The sequence below is a fragment of the Pleurodeles waltl genome, chromosome 11, assembly GCF_031143425.1.
Source record: "Pleurodeles waltl isolate 20211129_DDA chromosome 11, aPleWal1.hap1.20221129, whole genome shotgun sequence".
NCBI classification, from domain to species: domain Eukaryota; kingdom Metazoa; phylum Chordata; class Amphibia; order Caudata; family Salamandridae; genus Pleurodeles; species Pleurodeles waltl.
The window spans coordinates 867,513,927-867,534,209 of record NC_090450.1 but is presented as its reverse complement, the minus strand read 5'-3'; the positions used below and the strand labels follow the sequence as shown (position 1 = coordinate 867,534,209).

Here is a 20,283-nt window from a genome sequence, read left to right as displayed (position 1 = left end):
GTATTATAAGGAATTTTATGGCCACATCTACAAAGATCCGGTTTTGCGACTCGCAAACTGCGAGTCGCAAAACCGGATGTACAACAGTGCACTTTACACTGTTTGCAATTCCCAATGGGGTTGCAAATTACCCCGCAATTTGCGACCTCATTGGGAATGGCCGCCCTCACATTGATGGTGGCCTGCTGGAGACAGCAGACCACCATGTCTGTGACTGCTTTTAAAATAAAGCAGTTTTATTTTTAAATGCAGCCCATTTTCCTTGAAGGAAAAAGTTTTCTTTTCATTTTTTCAGAGCAGGCAGTGGTCCGTGGGACCACTGCCTGCTCTGAATAAATATTTTTGCTGCCATTCACAAAGGGGAAGGGGTCCTAACCCATTAGTTTGCAAAAGGGTTAGCACCAGTTTGAAACTGCACAATCATGCATACCATTTGGATTCGGTATTAGGAAGGGACGCCCTTGACACGCCCCTTCCAAAAACCGAATCGCAGTTTGAGCTTTGTACATCCCAAAAAGCATTTTTCAAGTCGCAAAGGGGCCGATTCTGAGAATTGGCCCCTTTGCGACTTGAAAAATGCTTTGTGCATCTGGCCCTAAGTTACCCCTGCCTTATATTTAAATGATAATGCACCGTAGAGTTCCATGACCTTTTAAAGCAAATCTGCCGTCAGACTTGTTCCTAAATTTGTTGACAGAACTCCTCGGTGTCTTTCAGTACGGCAGGCAGAACGTTATACTATATAGATTTGTTTATCTCAGGAACAAGCATTTTTTTAACCCATTACTGAACCACGTGTTCTATGAGGAATGAGCCATACACATGAAAATCAAAATACATACAGTTTCATGTGTAAATAATAACACGCTCAGTTAAACATATTTGTAAGGGGGAAAGGTGAGTGCATTAACCAGAACTGCAGACACTACAAATAGAGGTTAAAGTTATACTGTCTTCAGAATAAGACATCATGTTTCCATAAATACCGAAGCTGAGTGTAGTCTTCTTCTCGGTATGCGGATTGACAAACAACCTATTCTTTTGATTTTCTTCAGCTAACAGTATTATATTTTCTCTGTGTGAGTATTTAATTATTACCCTATTTTTACGCACACAGGCCTCTGTGTACTCTTGCTCAGAGGAGTGATGCTGTATTACACACATGCTGTCGTGTCTTCAAGAAGGCATTGTGAACACTTTTGTCACAATATTGCATGATTGTGCCAGTTTGTGTCAAGTATTGATGAGAAGAAAAGGCTGCATATAAACAAACAAAAGTAGTGTCACCTTGCGGAACATTTTAGAGTCTGCTTTATTCTAAGGGCTATTGATTTTGTGATTTGGCTTTCTTTTTTACTGTCACCAGCTATTTGTAGAGCAAATAAAGTGATTAGCATATCCCATTCTTACTTTAAGAGAAAAAGACAGGAGATGCTAAATGTTTTGCAGCTTACAGTAGGTGTTGTCCATTCATCAGCACTCATGTTAAGGACCGCCGAAGAAAACATGTTGTAGTTACCCCTCCAAGGATTCATACCTAGATGATGCATTTTACATGTTGATTTTCGCATTAGGTAATTAACTAAGCAAGTTATTTTATCAGGATCATAGAATACTAATTGCAAATTACATACTACTGCAAATAACCAACTGAGCCACTTACACCAGGATTATAACTTGTAAATTGCAGGTTACATATAGATCCCTATAACAACCACATGAACCCAGTATGTTGTCTTGCTATGATTCTAACCTGTGCTCAACAGGGAATGCACATATTTCTCCAGAAAGCAGATTAATCCCTGAACTAATTGTTGCCAGTATTGTAACCTGAGAACAGATAGACAGCATGCTTCATAGCTTTCCCAGTAGATATATTTGCTCAACAGCCAAATGGTAATATAGCACAATGGGTTAATGCTCCTACATCAGTCATTTGCAGGAAAACTTAAAGGCCACACATTTGAATCTTATTTTGGGTAATTCTGTTTCTCATCCTTCTAAGGAATCGGAGGATACCACTGACTTGGGTATTAACAACACTTAAAATGTACGGTGGTCTTAGACTGCAGAATGTTGGGGACAAGCATCATGCCAAAAACAATTTCCAATGTGTGTGTTTATATGCTTTTTCCTCTAGGGCATCCTCATCCATAGTCGTAAGCACTGAATTGTCCCACTCACATCCCGCCCATCTGCAAGATCCCAAACTGTCTGTTTATATATATGCAACCTCTTTTAGAAGAAAAAAAACACATATAGATAGAAAACAATATGGCAACATTTAATTTATGTTTCAGTTTTAAAGGCATCTCAATTTGTAGTATTATAGTCACTGTAACCAAAGTGACTGTAAATATCAGTCACTAATCTATTTTTTTAAAGGGAAGCTAAAGAGAAAGGAGAGCAATGCTAGCACGTTGTTGCACAACAAAAGCATTAAAAATGGCACAGTGCCTCTAAGGGCCTCACTCTTACTCCAGTGTCCTATCATGCACCTAAGGTGAAAGGTCAGTTATTTTGTCCACCTTCTGGCAACAGGATCCTAGAACACTGAGTCTGGTGTTTTTGTGGCTTTTTCCTCAGAAGAATCATTTCAAACCTTGGCCAACCAATCTCACTCAACATCCTAAAGGACATGAGAGATATTTCACCATTTTCTAACTGGAATTTAATATCTTTTCCAGTCAGAATGCCTTCACTTTTTATGACGTGCCCTGTCTGCACCAAGAAAAAAGGCCAGTCAGATCCCCATGACCTCTGCTTTGTGTGCCTTCTTGGCGAACACTATCCAGAAGACTTAGGAAATTGTAAAAAGAAAATGTCCAGAGGAACCCTGAAGGACAGGCAGAGGATCAGGCTGCTCAGCCTACAGGATTCAGGAGACAGATTTGAGATACCATGAGGGCTGAGGAGAGAATTTTCAATCTACCTATGCTCCACTCTCTCGCTCTAGGAACTACCCAAGAGGTACATCTAAAAAGCGTAGGAGAAGAGAGAAAAAGCAACATTTGAGGTCAACATTGAGGCTTTTAACACCGAGAAAAGATACTGGAGCCACCTGCTTGCCATTGAGAGACACAATAAGTCAACTTTAAAACCATCATTGATGTCGAGACTAAGACTGATTTTGACGTTGAGACCTCCATCATCTGCATCTCGAATGCAGACATGCTATAAATTGGCTATGTCGTTTTAAGAAGTAGAGAGGTGCAATGTTCATCAGACTCTGAGTGTTTCAGAGCATACTCACTCACTAGCGATATAACACCAATGGTCAGTCTGTCTCCCACTCCTTCTCCCAAAACATCTGAGCTTCTTACCAGCACAACTAGCTACTCCTGGAAAAAAGGGATGTACTAGATCTCCAAGAAGATCTTGATCCCTTTTAAGACACCATTGATGCTATTGCGGAAGATCAACTTCCAACTGGACCTCTAGGTGACTTGACCACTCTCCATCAACATCAATGTACACATCAGATTACTCTTCCATGAAGTATTACTCCCTGACTCTTTCAGGCTCTCTTTTGGCTAGAAGATCGCTGGAGATGATTTTAATGTGTAAAGTATTCGTAAGAGGAGAAAACACTCAACATTCCCAATCCAATGCCCGCCTCCACTACTTCAGTGAATTTAGAAACACTGAATAACAGGGCATCATCAGGATCTCTATTGGTTTCAGTTTGTGGTTTCTCAGAACCAACAGAACAAATGTTTCTGGCGCCAACTCTGCAAACCCTGCTCCTTACAGATTGCTGAAGAAATATAAAGTACCAGATCAAGACCCTTTCTAAGATCTTCCTCTTGATTCGGTAATATTCTCTGTGGCAAAACGTCATTAACTGTTTCACCTTCATCCAGTGTTCTGACAGATAAGAAAAGTAAACATATGGATTGAATGGGGAGCAAAATGTGCGGCACAGCTGCTACAAGCATGAAGACTACAAATACAACATCTTTGTAAGGTCACTATGAAATATTTTTGTGGGATTCTCTTCAAAGATTCACAGAGAAATTGCCAAGGAATGTCAGGGAAGACTTCCAAGAGATCCGTCAGGAAGAAATGATGGTAACTAATCAGGCGATAAGTGCTGCATCATCTGCTTCAGACCTGTCTGCCACTAATATTGTGATGGACCTTGCCTCAGGCTGAATGCTTGGTTTAGAGTAACAAGCTTAAAACCAGAAGCCCAGTTAAAAATTCCAATTCACACCATTTTCATGAAATTCTCTCTTCAGCTCTAATGCTGATAATAGGATCAGATGGCCAGAATGAAGACTGAAACAGGCATGCCAAAAGCAGTAGGTCTTGAAAAGAAGAAAGAATTCAGGGGTCACTCCAAGCCCTGTGAAGAGAGGTAATTCCTACTGACGGTTCAAACCCCTTGATGCAGCCGCAACTTTAGCAACAAAGATAGACTTATCCCAGAAGGCCTCCTAAAGGAAGAGGCATCTGACAAATATCAGCCTTTGCAGAGAAACCTCAACTTCCTTCTCTCCTCTGTGTCAGTCATTAGAGTAGGGGGAAGTATTTCAAATCATCTCCAAGAGTGGCATGATATAAAAGACAAATGGGTCTTGAATATTTCTTAGAAAGGAATCAAATAACCTTCAGCCACTAAACCACTGAAGAATTCATTTTTATTATTCACAAGACTTGCTTTGAGGGGAAGTGGAGACCTTCCTTCAAAAGGATGAAATGGAGGAAGTGCCTTCTTACCGATGAGGAAGAGAAACCTATTTCCTGATACTTTCTGGTGCAAAAGAAAGGTCTGAAAAGAGATTTTAGACACATTTCCTATTTGAGACTGACAAAACAAATGGCTAAAGAAAGATTCAGAATGTTGGCTTTGCTCTTAAGTTACATTAGGAGGTTAGGTTTGCACAATAGATCTTCACAACACATATTTCCACATTCAGATCATAAAGAGACACATGACAGTTCTAAGATTTGTGATAGGAAAACATCACTAACAGTTTGAAATTCTTCTCTTCAGCCTCAAGTCAGCTGCTTGCACCATTTCAAAGTGAATGGCAGTGGTAGTTGCTATTATACAAAAGTTACAGACCTTCACCTACCCATATTTGTGTGATTGGCTAATAAAATAATCATTTCCAGATCTCATAAGAAAGTACTTCCATCTGGCAGAAAACATCTTGCAAAAGCTGGGATTGACAATCAACTTTAAAAGTCAATAATTATCCTAGTGGAAAAGATTTACTACTTGGGAGGGTGATAAGATACTGTTGTCACAAAAGTGTTTCCTCCAGAGGAGAGACTCACTTCTGTTCAACAGAAATCTTGTAGTCTGAAATAAACACTCCATGCAATGGCTCAACAGATTTCCTCTTTACTAGTATCAATGTCATCATGCATTTTTCTAACTCCAAATGCCAGACTTCAATGAGGACTTTACAGAAATGCCTGCAGGGTCAATGGAGCCAAAAATGAGGACGCTGTGAGAACACGCTAATGTTATTCCAAGAAGCTCTACAATCACTCCCTTAGTGGTGCCTAGTGACCAACCTTCTGAAAGGGGTTCCATTTCATTTTGATATTCTTTTTTCAAACTGTAGTGATAGATGCATCACTTTTACGATGGGGTGCTCACATGGACAATCTGCAAACAAAGGTAATGTGGACCCAACAAAGAGAAGTCCTATCACATCAATCTTTTGGAGTTGAGGGCTGTCCAGTTAGTTCTGAAGTCATTCTTCCATGCGTTCAAAATGAGTTCACTTCTTGTTCAGATGGAACATACACCCACAATGTTTTATCCAAGCAAGCAGGGAGGAACACACTGGAGACAACCGTCTCTAGAGGCTCGGGCCATTTGGAACTAGCTGTTGGCGAGAGGACTAACTATCATAGCAGTGCATCTGCTAGAAATATTAAGTGCTCAAGCGGATAACCCTAAGTTAGATTAATAGAAGAAAATTATGACTGGAACCTCGAAAAAGAAGTATTGCACAACGTCTTCAAAGATTGGTGCAAAAAACAAAAAATGACAAAACTTTGCCTCAGGATACTATCAACCAGGGTCTATGGGAATGCACTTTTCACCCACTGGACTGGGAGATTTCTCCAAGCTTTTCCTCCCATCCCACCTATTCATTGCTGATTAAGCTATGACATTCCAAAACAAGAATGTGACTTGTAGCCCCGGAATGGCCACATCAATCATGGTTCACAGACCTTCTTCCCCTATCAGAAAGATCACTGTGTAGACCGGGTGCTCTCTACAAGTTCGGGGACAAGATTCTTCATCCCAACCTACCATTGTTGAACTTAGCAGATTGGCTGCTGAACTCTTGCAATACAGATATTTAATGTTCCTCATGACTGTATGATCATCTTGAAAGAGGCAAAGAGATCTTCCACTTGGGCATCATATTGCATTCAAGTGCTAAATGTTATGTATCTGGCATATTTAGAATAACTATAACCCTATTTCTTTCCAAGAGGAAGTGGTTATTACATATCATTAACACCTAGCAAGGTCTGTTTTTTCCTTTATGGCTATACATTTTCACCTTACAGCAATTATTACATATAGGAAATCTACTTCACAAACCTCTTTCTTCAAAATAGCAGTAATAAATGATTCATTGGAGGGTATGAAAAAGGGGTTTCCTCTCACTTGAGCCCATTCTCTGCCATGAGAATTAAATGTTGTGCTTTCAGGGTTGATGGGTCCACATTTTGAACCTATACAAAAGACAACTCTACAGCATTTATCATGAAAGACAGCCATTCTCGTAACTATGAGTTATGTATGCAGAGTCAGCAAAATGCAGACCTTATGTTTCAAAGAATGTTGTACAATTGTTCAGGGTTGGTGTCTCCACTTTTACGAAATCCATTCCAGATTCATTGTTTCTTGCACTCTGTTCTGTTACCAGTTAGCAAATATATCCTACCCTAGAAAACCTAAAGATTATTCAAGTAGGGCAACAGCAGCCACTATGGGTCTGTTAGGAAATGTACCCATTTTGGATATATGTAGAGCTGTTACATGTATGTCAATACATGGAGATCAAATGCCCAGTTAGGTCAGACCTCTTTGCGGAATCGTTTTGGGTAAATATGGGAACAGTTTTGATTTTATTTTCTTCTTGTCCACAAGTCTTGTAGTGTGTAAGCTTGCTATATTATTCAGGTCTTGTGTCTATTTCTGAGGATCCCCTGGAAGAGAAGGACTAGTTCCTTACCTATAATCCTAGTTCTCTTCTAGGGGAATCCTCATCAGAATCATAAGCAACCCTCTCACCTTCCCGAACAAGAGTTCAAAGCAGAAGATACGTTTCTGTGGCCAAATCTTTAGCTCTGTAAAAATTAACTGACTTAACTGTCACCCCAGGTGTATTATGGTACTCAGAAGTAAGAGTGAGGCCCTTATAGGCATCGTACCAGTCTTTAATACACTAGGGCCCATATTTATACTTTTTTAGCGCCACATTTGCATCATTTTATGACACAAAAGCAGCGCGAACTTACAAAACACATTGTATTTTGTAAGTTTGTGCCGATTTTGCGTCGCAAAAAATGACGCAAATGCAGCGCTAAAAAAGTATAAATATGGGCCTAGATGTGCAGCCAATAAGCTAGCATTTCCATCCATTCCCACTATTTTTGTTTTTTTTAAAAAGAGGTGTGTGACTGATATTTCTAGTCACTTTGGATACAGTGACTGTATTACTACAATTAGAGATATTTTTAAAATGAAGCAAAGGAAAGTCATTCATTTCTAGCCTTTTTAGACTGCAAAGTCTATTGTTTTCTATACATGTGCACTTTTTGTCTTCTAAAGGAGCTTGCATGTATATAGATATATATTTTGCAAAGTGCTCTGGGATGCCGGCTGTGGGAAGAACATGGGTGAAACAATTTACTGCTTATCATTTTGATTTGGATTCCCATTGAAGACAACTAGCATTAGAGGTAGGAGCCTTTTCCACCTAGGCAAATCATGTATAGTCCCACTTAGAGTCTTTTAAACAGCCTTTCAGCTCATGTGGTCAGCTAAGACTTTGACCTCCTTGCCTCTGGCACTCTACCTATATGGCAGCAATCTTTCAGATGGCTGTTGCTTTGAAGGCAGAGGCACCATCTTGTTTTGTCCCCGCTTTTCAATCATTTTTTAAAAATATATACTGAAAGTAGGAGTTTGTTTTTTAAATAAAAAAAGGAATGGATTCTCAGGGAGTTGTTGCCCAGCATGCCGGGTCATTGATCAATTTCCATGCCTCAGACCGCCAATGTTGGTAATACTGGAGTAAAAGAGCATGTGCCCTGTTGGATCTGGCCCTTCTGCAGGGTCACCCCCAATCGTTTTGCCTTCCTCCTCCTCTTTTTCTGACCTTGTTTTTGGTGGCTTTAGAACTCTGGGCACTTCACCACTGCTAACCTGTGCTAAAGTGCATGTGCTTTCCCCTTAAAACATGATACTATTGGCCAATGCACAATTGGCATATCTAATTTACTTATGGGTCCCTAGTAAAGTGTACTACATGTACCCAGGACCTGTTTAGTACCTATGGAACTGTAATGATAAATCCTCTTCAATGATAAAGTCGGATTTACTATTACAATTTTGGAAATGCTACTTTTAGAAAGTTGGCATGTTCGTGCTCCTAAGCCCCATGTGCCTGCAGCCTGTCTCCAATACACATCTGGGGTGGGGTGACAGCCGGCCTCGTGCATTCCACACAGAAAGGGAGCTTAGATATAATTGATGGGCCATCAACAGCCTGATGGGCCATACTTGGCCGGATGGGAGGGAGGAGTTGACCATAGCCTCAAACTTACACCTGAATAGACTGTGCCCTGTGCACACACAATATGCCTATCGACCCTGTATCGTCACTCCAGCCAGTTTGGAGCCAAGTCAGGGGAGGAAGGGGATTTGCTGCACTTCAAAGCCATTGCCTAGAAGTTTCTCACATTTCCCAGAACCAGGGCACAAAAGTATAAATACTGGGCCTCAGACACCACCACATCAGTACATGTCTGGATCTGTGGCCACACTGCCAGGAAGAAGAACTGCTGTGCTGCTGCAAACACAGCCACTGTGCTGAGCTGCTACTCTGCTGGACTCCTGCTTTGCTAGCTGACCTGTTGCCCTCCTGCCTGGGAAAGGAGAACTGGACCTGAAAACGTCTTGAACCCAGGACCCCAGAATGACTCAAAGAGCTAGTCTGCTGGCCTCCTGATCTGAGCCTCAGGGACATAACAGGCTCCCCACAGCTCCTGGACATTTCTTCAACAAGCCCTGACCCCCAAGAGATGCCTCTAAGGTCCTGGGCCTTTGGAAGTAGTTTAGTGGCTCCTGAAATCAAGCTTCTGGGCTCTTCACAAATGGACCAACCCACACCACTTGCCGAAGAATTGACGTGAGCTGGTGCATATTCTGCTCCTTGCACAGAAATTATCACTGCTCCTGACCATGAGGCCCCAACTTGACCGTCCACAGCACCCAGCTGACTCCTTCTGCCTGCGGACCACCGCCAGTGACACTCTCCTTGCTCCCAGCGGACTTCTTCCCCACAAACGGGACTCGTGGCTCAATTTCTGAGAAGGTAAAACTTCAGCAGGACTTGTCTGGGACTGCACCCGACCCCTGCTCCATTTCAGTCAGCCTGAATGTTTGGATTTTACCTGGTCTAGTGCGACCAGATACCCTTGGTTGGCGCTTTATGCTTTTAGGCACTATAAGTTTAATCTTTAAAAACTAATATCTCAACTTCTTCTTATAGGATTTTTATTGGGTAGGTCTTTATTTGTTCATTAAAGTGAGATCTATTGTTCTAACTAGATGTATCTTCTTTGTGTAGTGTTGTCTCTGTTTTACTGTTTGAAGTGTTGCACAAGAACTTTACACATTGCCTCTTGAGTTAAGCCTGACTGCTCTGTGCCAAGCTACCAGAGGGTGATGACAGGTCAAGTTTTAGTGTATATCTGACTTACCCTGACTAGGATTTTGGTTCCTGCTTGGACAGGGTGCATACCTTTGCCAAGCAGAAACCCCATTTCTAACACTTCCTGGGAGTGAGGGAGTAAAAAGGACAGATGACCAGTTCAAATTCAGACAGATAGAGATAGAGCAGACAAAGTTAATGACAGTTGGCCCAAGTCGGGGTGTGTGGATATATGCACTCCTACATTTATAATGGTAAAAGCAAACTTTTAAGTACCAGAATACAAGGAGAACCCAGGCAATATTATATATTGTTTTAAATTCTTACTGTTAGAGCTGGGCCTACTTCTAAACTCCACTCTTAAGAAATACTAGAAATGAGGTGTGGAGGAATAATGTGAAATAACAATTAGGATATTTGGATTATATTTAGGGATGTGCAACATTCTTAGATCCACAGCCTAGAAGGAGTAATGTAGTGTGTTTCTGTAGTTGGTGGTTGAATGGGAACAGTGCAAAGCCCCGTTCTTGCTGGAACACCATGAGAAGGGAGCTGCTACACAGGTAAACATGGGAGTGGCCACCTTTCTCTGCATGAGTAAAATATTTATCTCCACTGGGCAGTGCATGGTGAGCCATCAGAGGCTTTTGGAGGCCATCATCAGGGTTGACATGACTATAGTGGTTAGTTCTGAGCCCAGTGCAAGTCCTGACAACCTGTGAGTGTTCATGTGCTAATGGCTTCTGTGGTCCTCCTGCCCAACACTCCAGTAGATAGCATGGATGTCATTTAGGGGCCCCTGGCTTGACCTTTGCGACCCCTGGCTTCATAGGTGGCAAATTTAGTGAAGGTTGCAACAATTCAATTTACTTATTCCATGATTTGGAACTCTGAAGAGGTCCACATGCAAAAATCGTACACACACCGATAGAATAATATAAATACAATTCTGTATAAAATTAAGTTCTTACAGTTACTTTTTCTAAAATCATAAAAGGACAGTCCTCCTCCCCCCTCTGTTTGCCATATACCTCATCTATGGCAGACCAGGTGCTATGTTTCGAGAAAACAGGCTCCAAAATAGATCATTCTCATTGGCTTTCCCGGTCACCTTATGAGGATATCCAGATTAAAGTCACAGTTGAACAATTACAGTATGTGTCCAGTACCAGAAGCCAAAGATCTAACATAGGCATGCTACCCTCTAACCATTCAGCATGGATATACAAAACACATTTAAAATCAACAAATCCTTATAAGGTCCCTCCTCCCAAGTAACTCGAGGGAGTCATCCAGCACCGACCCAATATTACCACATTGAGTCAGCGCTAGCAAACCCCTCACACCCATTAATTGAGAGGGATTTAATATAGATTTAAAAAGGGTTTAAAGAATTTGAAAATCCTAGTACAGAAGATCTCATTTGGTGGTTTATATAAAGAGTTCAGGGCCTCCCCAGCTGATTGAATATTTAATTGCAATTAGAGGGGTTTCAGCCATTTTTTCCGGTGAGTGGTTAGAGCAGGGTAGATAAATAATACGTGCTTAATATTCTGCACCCCTCTTTGGCACAGATCACAAATATTTGTGGCTCCATCCCATTTGGAGATTAATTTCCTGAGTGGCACTCTATCTAATCTAATCATGATGAAGAGGCGCCTCACTCCATGCGGGAGATTCCACATGAGATAGGGCTGAGCATGTTTGAGGGTCACCGTTTTAGTTACTCTCTTGAGACTCCTCTTTAGGAGGCAAGACTCAAGATCCATTAACTTAAAAAAAAAATTGGACCATGTCACCTCCTTCAGGATGTTTTTAAGAACAGTATGCGGTACCATTGTTAAAAGGTCCAGATCCAGCTCTAACAGCTGAACCGCACAAGTATAATTTCTGAAAAAACGGGATTTTCCTCGCAGACAATTAAAGATTTCTGAGAAAGCCAGGTTTCTCAGAGTTCATTCCTCACTATGTACTAGACAGTAGGCCCTCTGGACCACCGCCGCAAGGCCCTGGACAAAGAGATTCTTAATGCCAAATTCTAACCTTAAAACTGCCACTGGGGCCGAGGTATTACAAAAGGCGAAACATCTTAGAATCCAACCTTCTATCTTATCGAGAAAGTCCCATTTCGAGATTCCAATACATTCTATTGCATACAAGAGGGTGGCCGGGATCTTTGCTTCGCAGGCTGTGAGTAAATGGAGAAAGTGGCGCCAGCCAACTGCATTGTAAAAAGGCCACTAAACCTTGTGCTTGAGAGAGGGCCTTGCTGATATTATTCCAGATATGATATTGATCACTGAGAGAGCCGGATATAATTTTTCCTAGAAAACAATATGAGTTTACCTGCTCTAGCTTATATTGCCCGAGGGACCAAGATAAATCAGCTTTTTTCCCAACCTTTTTTCCCTACGAATCGTACTACTTGAGATTTAAGGGTACTAATTTTCAAGTGGTGCTGCATAGAGTATTCATTCAGGGTGGCCAAACGGTGATTTAGACCATTAGGAGTAAGGTCCATCACTACTATGTTATCTGCGTATAAAAGGCAGGTGATAGAGCGGCCACCTATTCTAAGAACATAACCATCAGCCTTCCCTATAGCAGCGTGCAAGTCGTAGATGTAAAGGGAAAAGAGCAGTGGTGCTAGTATGCAACCCTGCTTCAGCCCATTTTTTGTGATGAATTTGGAGGACAAACCCTGCTTTCCTCCCAAAAGAACTTTGGACCAGGTGGTTGAGTGCAAATCTGTAGCTAGGCGTAGCAGGCACGGCGGGACCCCCACCCCGAGCAGTTGCCTCCAGAGGATCTTCCTTTTCACCCTATCAAACGCAGTAAAATAGTCTATAAATGCAGCATATATTGCTCCTCCCCTAACATGAACATATTTTTTATTTATCGTCGGCATTAGTTAGATGTTATCAAGAGCATTATGTGCCATTCTAAAGCCTGCTTGTTCCACGGGTAGAATTGCATTTTCCTCAACCCAGCTTGTTAGGTGCATTAGTATGCTTTTTGCAAATATCTTACCCACTGCATCTAACAAAGCAATTTTGCAATCATTTTGGGGTATCGATCTATCTCCCTTTTTAAATATAGGGACTATAACACTCCCAATCCAAGAATCTGGAATACTACCTTGGAGATAGCAAGCACAGAAGACTGGATGGAGGATCCTTGCCCAAAGATGGGGTTCTCATTTAATGACTGCCATCGGGACCTCGTCAGGGCCCATGGCGCTGGATGCCGGCATGGACTCTATGAGTCCCTCTATCTCTTGCACAGAGGGTGAGCCGCCGTTGGCGAAATCAAGTACCCTTACTTAGAGACAAGTCCAGTTCCCCTATCTTCATTTCCCCATTTTCTGCATAGAGGGCAAGAATGTACTCTCTCCAATCTTCCTCTGCTATCGGAGGAGGAATAGGGGATTTATGATTTCTACAACAGTCTGAGATAATAGCCCAAAATTTGCTAGAAGTTCTAGACACAGCAGCTTCCCTCAAAGTGACCCTTTTCTGGTCAGCCATCTTCTGCTGGAGAGCCACCTTCCTCAGAGCTCTTCTTCTTTTTAGGAGGGTTATTTTCCTACCCCTATCCTTAGACTCCCACACGTGCTGCTGCCTTACCAATTTATTAATTTTGCTGTTTAGCTTTAGGACAGAGAACTTTACTTTCTTTTGGTTAGGCTTACTACTAGCAGTAATGTATCCCATAGGTTTGGTGAAATAGTTTAGCGGGTCTCCCTTCCATGCATCAATGTGTCTCCATGATTTTTCTAGTAATTGTTTCGCAGTTAATATTTTAGCTGGTGTCCAGTACAATCTCCCAGTTTTCCCATTAGTACTAAGATTTTCACCCTTTAGGTTCCAGGACTCTATTGTGGGCAACTGAATTTTTAACTTCAGCTTAAGGAACTTGTGATCGCTCAATATGGTGTCAATAATTGTCATATCCTCGACTAGTTGTACAATTTTATACGAAAACCAAATAATAGTCTATGATAGAGCTACTCTGAAAAGACTTGTGTGTGTAGGCTGCCGGAGAGTCTGAGGGAAAATGCCCATTTAAAATAGTACACCCAAGATTCCTTAGGCGTTTCAATAGGAGATACCCTCTTTTATCTGTTCTAATCCTGGGGAATTAGAATAGACAGAATATTAGATTTAATTTCCCTTTCTAAATCACATTAGGTGGAGAGTGTTAAATTTGAGATTTTATAGCTTAAGTCCTCCATTCTCAATACCTCCAGGGCATTTCCTTACAAGTCTGAGCTTGTAGCAGAGATTTGATTAAACATCTGTTGTGGAATTATATCGTACTCTCTTTCAGGGGGAATATAAACATTTACAATTAGTAGGGAAGTTTTCCTACCATTTTCCACTATTGGGTAAATTCTCACTATCTGAGAGAAATTTATAGAGGCGGAAAGGCAAACGTATTCCCATTTGTGATTATCACTTAACAGCATGGCGATACCCCCTTTTGCATGCCCTTTTTTGGGGGCTGGGCCTATGACTAAGGGCCAAATAGCCAGGACAGACAAAGTCAGATAAACTCCAGGTCTCTTGGATGCAGATTAAATCTGCTTTCAATCAGCATATAAGGTTTAGTTTTTCTGGAATATTCCCTATTCCTGCTGCATTTCAAGAGAGCATGGAGATATTAAGGTTAGTAATTGGGTAGTTCAGGCGTTCCCTTCGTCCGGGTGCTCTTTAAGGCCTCCGCTAGCCAGCTCCAGATTTCCTGTTTGGGCCCAAGAAATGCGGAGGAGCACCTTCCATGAGTTTCACCGCCCTTACCCCCTGCAAGAGGGAACCTTGCACATTTTCACAAGAAGATAATGAACAGTTGCCTAATGGGGGGAAGGTACTATCCGGGGGACATAAGGTGCGGTATGGCTGATGCCAACTAAATGGGCTTACTTTGCCCCAAACTGGGATCGCATTAATGCCTTTACGCTGTAGCTGCGCGCTATTAGCCAAGATCAAGGTTGTAACAGTTTTAGAACAAAACTAAACTTTTGCCTTAGACCTCCCACACTCTGGTCAAAATACACCTGCATAATGTCACTACTCTCAAGTAATTTGAGCTCCTCTTTATCGGCAAAGCATGGGAGCAGTAAAGAACGATTTAAATTTAAGTTTGAATCAAATAGAGCCTAGTGCCAGGCACACAGTGGCAGCTCATTCTTATGGACGTCAGTTGGGGCTTCACTCTCTTTGTTTTCTGTCAATTTTCATTACCCTAATAGTGAATAATAATATATCATTCACTATTAGGGTAATATAAATGGGGTACAATTAGGTAGTATTATGTGCTTCCATGGCAGCTGAGGAAATAAAAATGCTGTGAAATGTATGTTGTGTGCGTGTTCACAGGTGAGAGTGTGTCTATGTGAGGGAGTGTGTGTGTGTCAATCTGTGTGCATGTGTAAGTATTTGTATGTGAGTGAAAGTGTTTGTCAAAGGGTGCGTGATGTCACTTACGTTACCGCTTGCATTTTGGTGAATTGATGTCCATGGCAGGTAGGTTGCAGGAGCGCAGCAGCAGCCCTGTGGAGGACAACAAGCACAAATACCTTTTGCTCTCTCTCCGTCCTGTTGCATCCTCGCCTCTACTACCTGAGGTCCCTGCCCATGCCTTCACTAGGCCACCTCACAAGTCGCTGCTGTGCAGCCTTTTTCGTTCTACATGTATGTCCGTTTACCTCTGACCGCCTATAACCTCAACCTTTTCATCTTTTTGTCATGAACTTCAATTCACCAAAAGGCCAGGTGTAGCTGAAGTGACAGACCATTTGACCTCTAGACAGGCCTACACATAAACACATAAACACATAAACACTCATACACACGCTCTCCCACATAAACACACTCTCACTTGCAATTATGCACACAGCATACATTTAAAAGCATTTTTAGTTGCCTCAACTGCTATGGAGGGTCATATTCCAGCTATTGTACTCCATTTTTATTACACTATTAGTGAACAATATGTAATAATTCACTATTAGTGCAATATAAAATTGACAAAAAAGCAAGGAGATCGTAGCCCCAACTGATGTCTGAAAGGAGGAGCTGCGCCTGTGTTACTGACACTGATTTTGCCACCTCGGAGACCACGGGTCGCAAGGGGCAAGCCAGGGGTCGCAGCTTCGACCCCTGGTGACCCCTAAATCGCTGCATGCTTTTTGTCTGTGTTCTCCGCTGACATCCGTGTCTGTATCCCTGTGCACCGCTGTGTCCACGTTCCACTTTGCCTTCTTTGCATGTGTGCCTGCTGCACCTTCTTGTCACGTTGCTCTCCAGAATCAGTGCTTTTTCCATGTTAAAATCGGAAATACATGTTCCCTACAGCTTCATCTAAAGCAGCTGTCCCACCTTTGTGTGAGTGAAACTTGCACAGCTGCTCCCATGCTTTACTTCACCGTGTTAGTGTGTGGTAGGTAAGCTTGCGTTGCTGCAGTAAACGGTGCACCTTTTCTGTGTGAGGTTTCGCATGCGGCTGATAATGTGGTACCTGTTCTTCGTGTCTTACTGAAGGATAGACAAGAAACAGTTTGGCTTCAAAAAGCCAAATCTATTCGTTTTGTCTTTTTCTGTTTATTCAGCAAAAAAATCATAACCACATTTTAGCCAACTATGTCAATAGTGCAACAATTCGAGTAACTATCAGAGTTATGCATTTTTGTAAAATATTCAATAGAAATCAAGGAAGATGCTTTATGGAAAATGGTTAACTCAGAAGTACAATTAGTGTTATATTTCTGAAGCGCCAGCATCTAACATTCGTTTTTAGGTGCCTATAAAATTATAAAGCAGTTTAGCTCAGTAATTTATTAAGCACTATTATTAAAGTACCTTTCCGGAGGTCTTAACTCCCTTCCACAGGCTGAAGTAAACTATAGTGAAAATAAGGAAGAGGCAAAGCACGAGCTGCCAGCGGACCCCGCCAACATCATGCAGACCTTCTGACTTCTGGATTCCAAGCACTTTTCTCCTGAAACACAAAATGTTAATTAAATATCAGTCTCAGAAGTTCACTGTGCAGTACAATGTGGAACAGTAGAAACTAAGCATATCCCATAACCCATAAAGATCACATAGTTCTTCACTAGGCTTTTATTAAATGTTGTCAACCAAAAATCAAAGCACAAGCAAAAACCATCGGTGTGCAACTTCTCTTTTTGTGGCTGATATTTTTTTGTTTTTTCAAGAAGAGAAGAAACAAAATCAAATAATGTGGTGAAATACAACTAAGACAGCTATCTACACATAATCAGCAACAAAAATTGTCACACTAACTATTCAGAACACATTGGTGTAATGTAGTTTTTTAAATCACCCTTTATTTTAGAAGTTCACTCATCACAAAAGTGCATACAGGTGCAGCGTTCCTACCACGTTGTTCAGGCATGCGTGGTTCCATCATAAAACCCGCACTCTCTGTTACCGACACAGATATGGTTTCTTGCCTGGCTACCCCATGGCAATGGGAGAATTAGGATGCTGTTGAGGGTTGATAGACAATCAACCCTCAACAGCATCCTAATTCTCCCATTGCCATGGGGTAGCCAGGCAAGAAACCATATCTGTGTCGGTAACAGAGAGTGCGGGTTGTATGATGGAACCACGCATGCCTGAACAACGTGGTAGGAACAACGACCACGTTGTTTCCACGCATGCCTTTACCACGCATGCCTTTACAACGATTTTTTCATTGTAAAGGAGTCCCTAGTAAAGGAATGTATGGAAATGGCATGCGTGGTTGTCGCATGCCACCCCACACTGAAAACAGAAGTACCGCGACCCTCCCACCCTTAAAAACTACCCCGACACCCCCACCCACCCTGAGCCCTAAAGCCGACCCCCACCCCCAAAAATAAAACAACCCAACCCCTAAAAACAAAATTACCCAGACTCCCCCACCCTACCCCTAAAAACAGAAGTACCCCGACCTCCCACCTTTAAAAACTACCCTTATACCCCACCCACCCTGAGCCCTACAACTGACCCCACCCCAAAAATAAAACAACCCAACCCCTAAAAACAAATCTACCCTGATCCCCCCACCCGCCCCTAAAAACAGAATTACCCCAACCCCCCACCTTCAAAAACTACCCGAGACACCCCCACCCACCCTGAGCCCTAAAACCAACCCCAACCCCAACCCCAAAAATAAAACTACCCAACCCCTAAAAACAAAATTACCCCGACCCCCCACCTGCCCCTAAAAGCCCGACCCCCCGCCTGCCCTGAATCCAAAATTACCCCAACCTCCCACCCCCCCTAAAAACAAAATAACCCGACCCCACCACCCCACCCTAAAAAACATAGTACGCACCCCCGGCCCTAAAAACTACCGCCAACCCTGCCCCAGCCCCACTTACCTGACCTGACTGCATCCTCTCCCGATGGATCTTCCTTTTTCTGTTCCTTAACCACACATGTGCGTTGGTCAGCACATGCGTGGTTAAGGCAGAGAAAAAGGCCTGCATTGTTCAGGCAAGCAACGTTCAGCTGGCGTGAACAACGCAGGCGTGGTTCCGGACACGTTGTTCAAGATCTTTCCAGAGACTGCAAGCTGCATGCATTGAATCTCTCATGTACAAAGGGGTGTTGTCAGTCAATGAAGGTGGCTTTTAATCAGTTTTATCATCTAATGCCAATGAGATAGTTTACCATGTGTTACATTCAACTCTACCTTTAGAATTCCTTTTCATTACTGTGAGGGTGTCCTTTACACCATTTTTTCACCTTGGTAGATCTTTTACCAGAAGGACATGAGAGGCGCAGTGAACACCCTCCATTTGAGGGCTATTATTCTTTTGACTAGGATGTAGGTCATGTTGACAAATTAACTCGTGGTGCTGTATTTTGTTTGACCTGGGTAGGCATCCCTATATAGGACATCATATTCCATGTTAGATGTCTTTCTGACACATCCAATATCTGGAACGCTACCTTGTCCGAGTGCCTGTCTTTTACGGGGCAGAAACACCATGTCAAAGAAATCTGCTCTGGAGTCATGACAACTGGGGCATAGATCTCCAGCTCCCTCGTGCATCCTACCTATGCCCTTGGAGGAGAGAATGCTTGTTGTAGGTAGGTGAATTGGGTGAATATAATCCTGGAGTTCATAGACACTTTTTTAGTGTAGTCTAATATTTTCATCCAGTCACTGTCAGATAGGCCTCTGACGAATTTGATTTCCCATGATAGCTTCAATTTAGTGATATCCACTTGATATATAAAGCTCTAGCAGTGCCTTCCTGCCCCAACTGTGCATCAGTATAAAATGTAGCAGGTTAGATGTTGGACATTCAGTTGTTTCCACCCTCCATGTCAATTGGACAGTCCTAACAAGAGAATTATATAATGAATTGTCCTGCTTCGATGCTAAAAGCCCCTCTTGTGCTCTCAAATGTGTGGAAGGTGCTGTCCTGGTATAAGTCACTTATGTTTGTGGATCTTGCAGAATATTATTGGCCTTTCATCCTGCAGCTAAGACACACCCTTGAACCAGTGGCGGCTTCTGACTTTAAACATGGTGGGACATTTCAATAATAGAATAAAATAAAATAAACATACATCAATACAATAAAAGAGACTTACTTCGAGGATCTTCTTCTACTGAAAGCCTCTGAGTCCCGAGGTTAATCCTCCCGCCTCACGATGTGTTTCTAATCCTGGTCCGGGAAAAATACCCCTGAGGTCCCCAGCAAATATAAGCACTGTTGTTCTACTGCATGTAATACTAAGCAGCATAAGAACAGTGCTAGGATTGGCTGGGACATGCATGCAAAACGCTCCTTTGAAGTCCGATGGAGCTGTGTCTTTCCTGACACAATTCCATGGTAGCCCTCAATGTGGAAGCCTGAACTGCGCATGTCAGGCTGGCCACAGTAAAAATACCGGTCAATCTGACATGCGTAGCTCAGTTTCGGTCTAAGCTTCTCATCCCAGCCACTGAGAGGTCCATAGCCCTGTCCCATTTGGAAATACAACTGAATGGAGGAAGGGCCTTACAGGGCTAATTTCATTTGTCAAAATGAGCCTGGGAGTAGTGGCTCACACCGGTGGGGTGTGTCAACGCCCCTGCATTCCTATGAAGAAACCGCCGCTGCCCTGAACCATGGCATATACTGATTGGAATCTATTGTGCAAAAACTGTGTCTGTGCCCACATTTTATGCATATCTACCAGCAATGTTTGCCTTTCATAAGCAGTGTTGAGGAGGGAGGCTTCAATTTGCAGTTGCCCAACATGTTTTTGCATTTTGAGTCCACATCCAGCTGTGACTCCAGGTCCTGCTTCATCGACTCCAAACGATCTCATAGCCCTTTGCAATTGAGATGCAAGGT

General features: G+C 42.4%; 1 protein-coding gene across 1 annotated transcript in view; it reads right to left on the bottom strand.

The window, feature by feature from the left end:
• Positions 1–20,283, bottom strand: part of LOC138265155 (sodium-dependent serotonin transporter-like) — a 590,345-nt gene that overhangs the window by 384,474 nt on the left and 185,588 nt on the right. Inside the window, exon 4 of the mRNA XM_069212703.1 lies at positions 16,781–16,919. Within this exon, the coding sequence (XP_069068804.1) occupies positions 16,781–16,919 (139 nt within the window). The remainder of the gene's footprint in view (positions 1–16,780; positions 16,920–20,283) is intronic.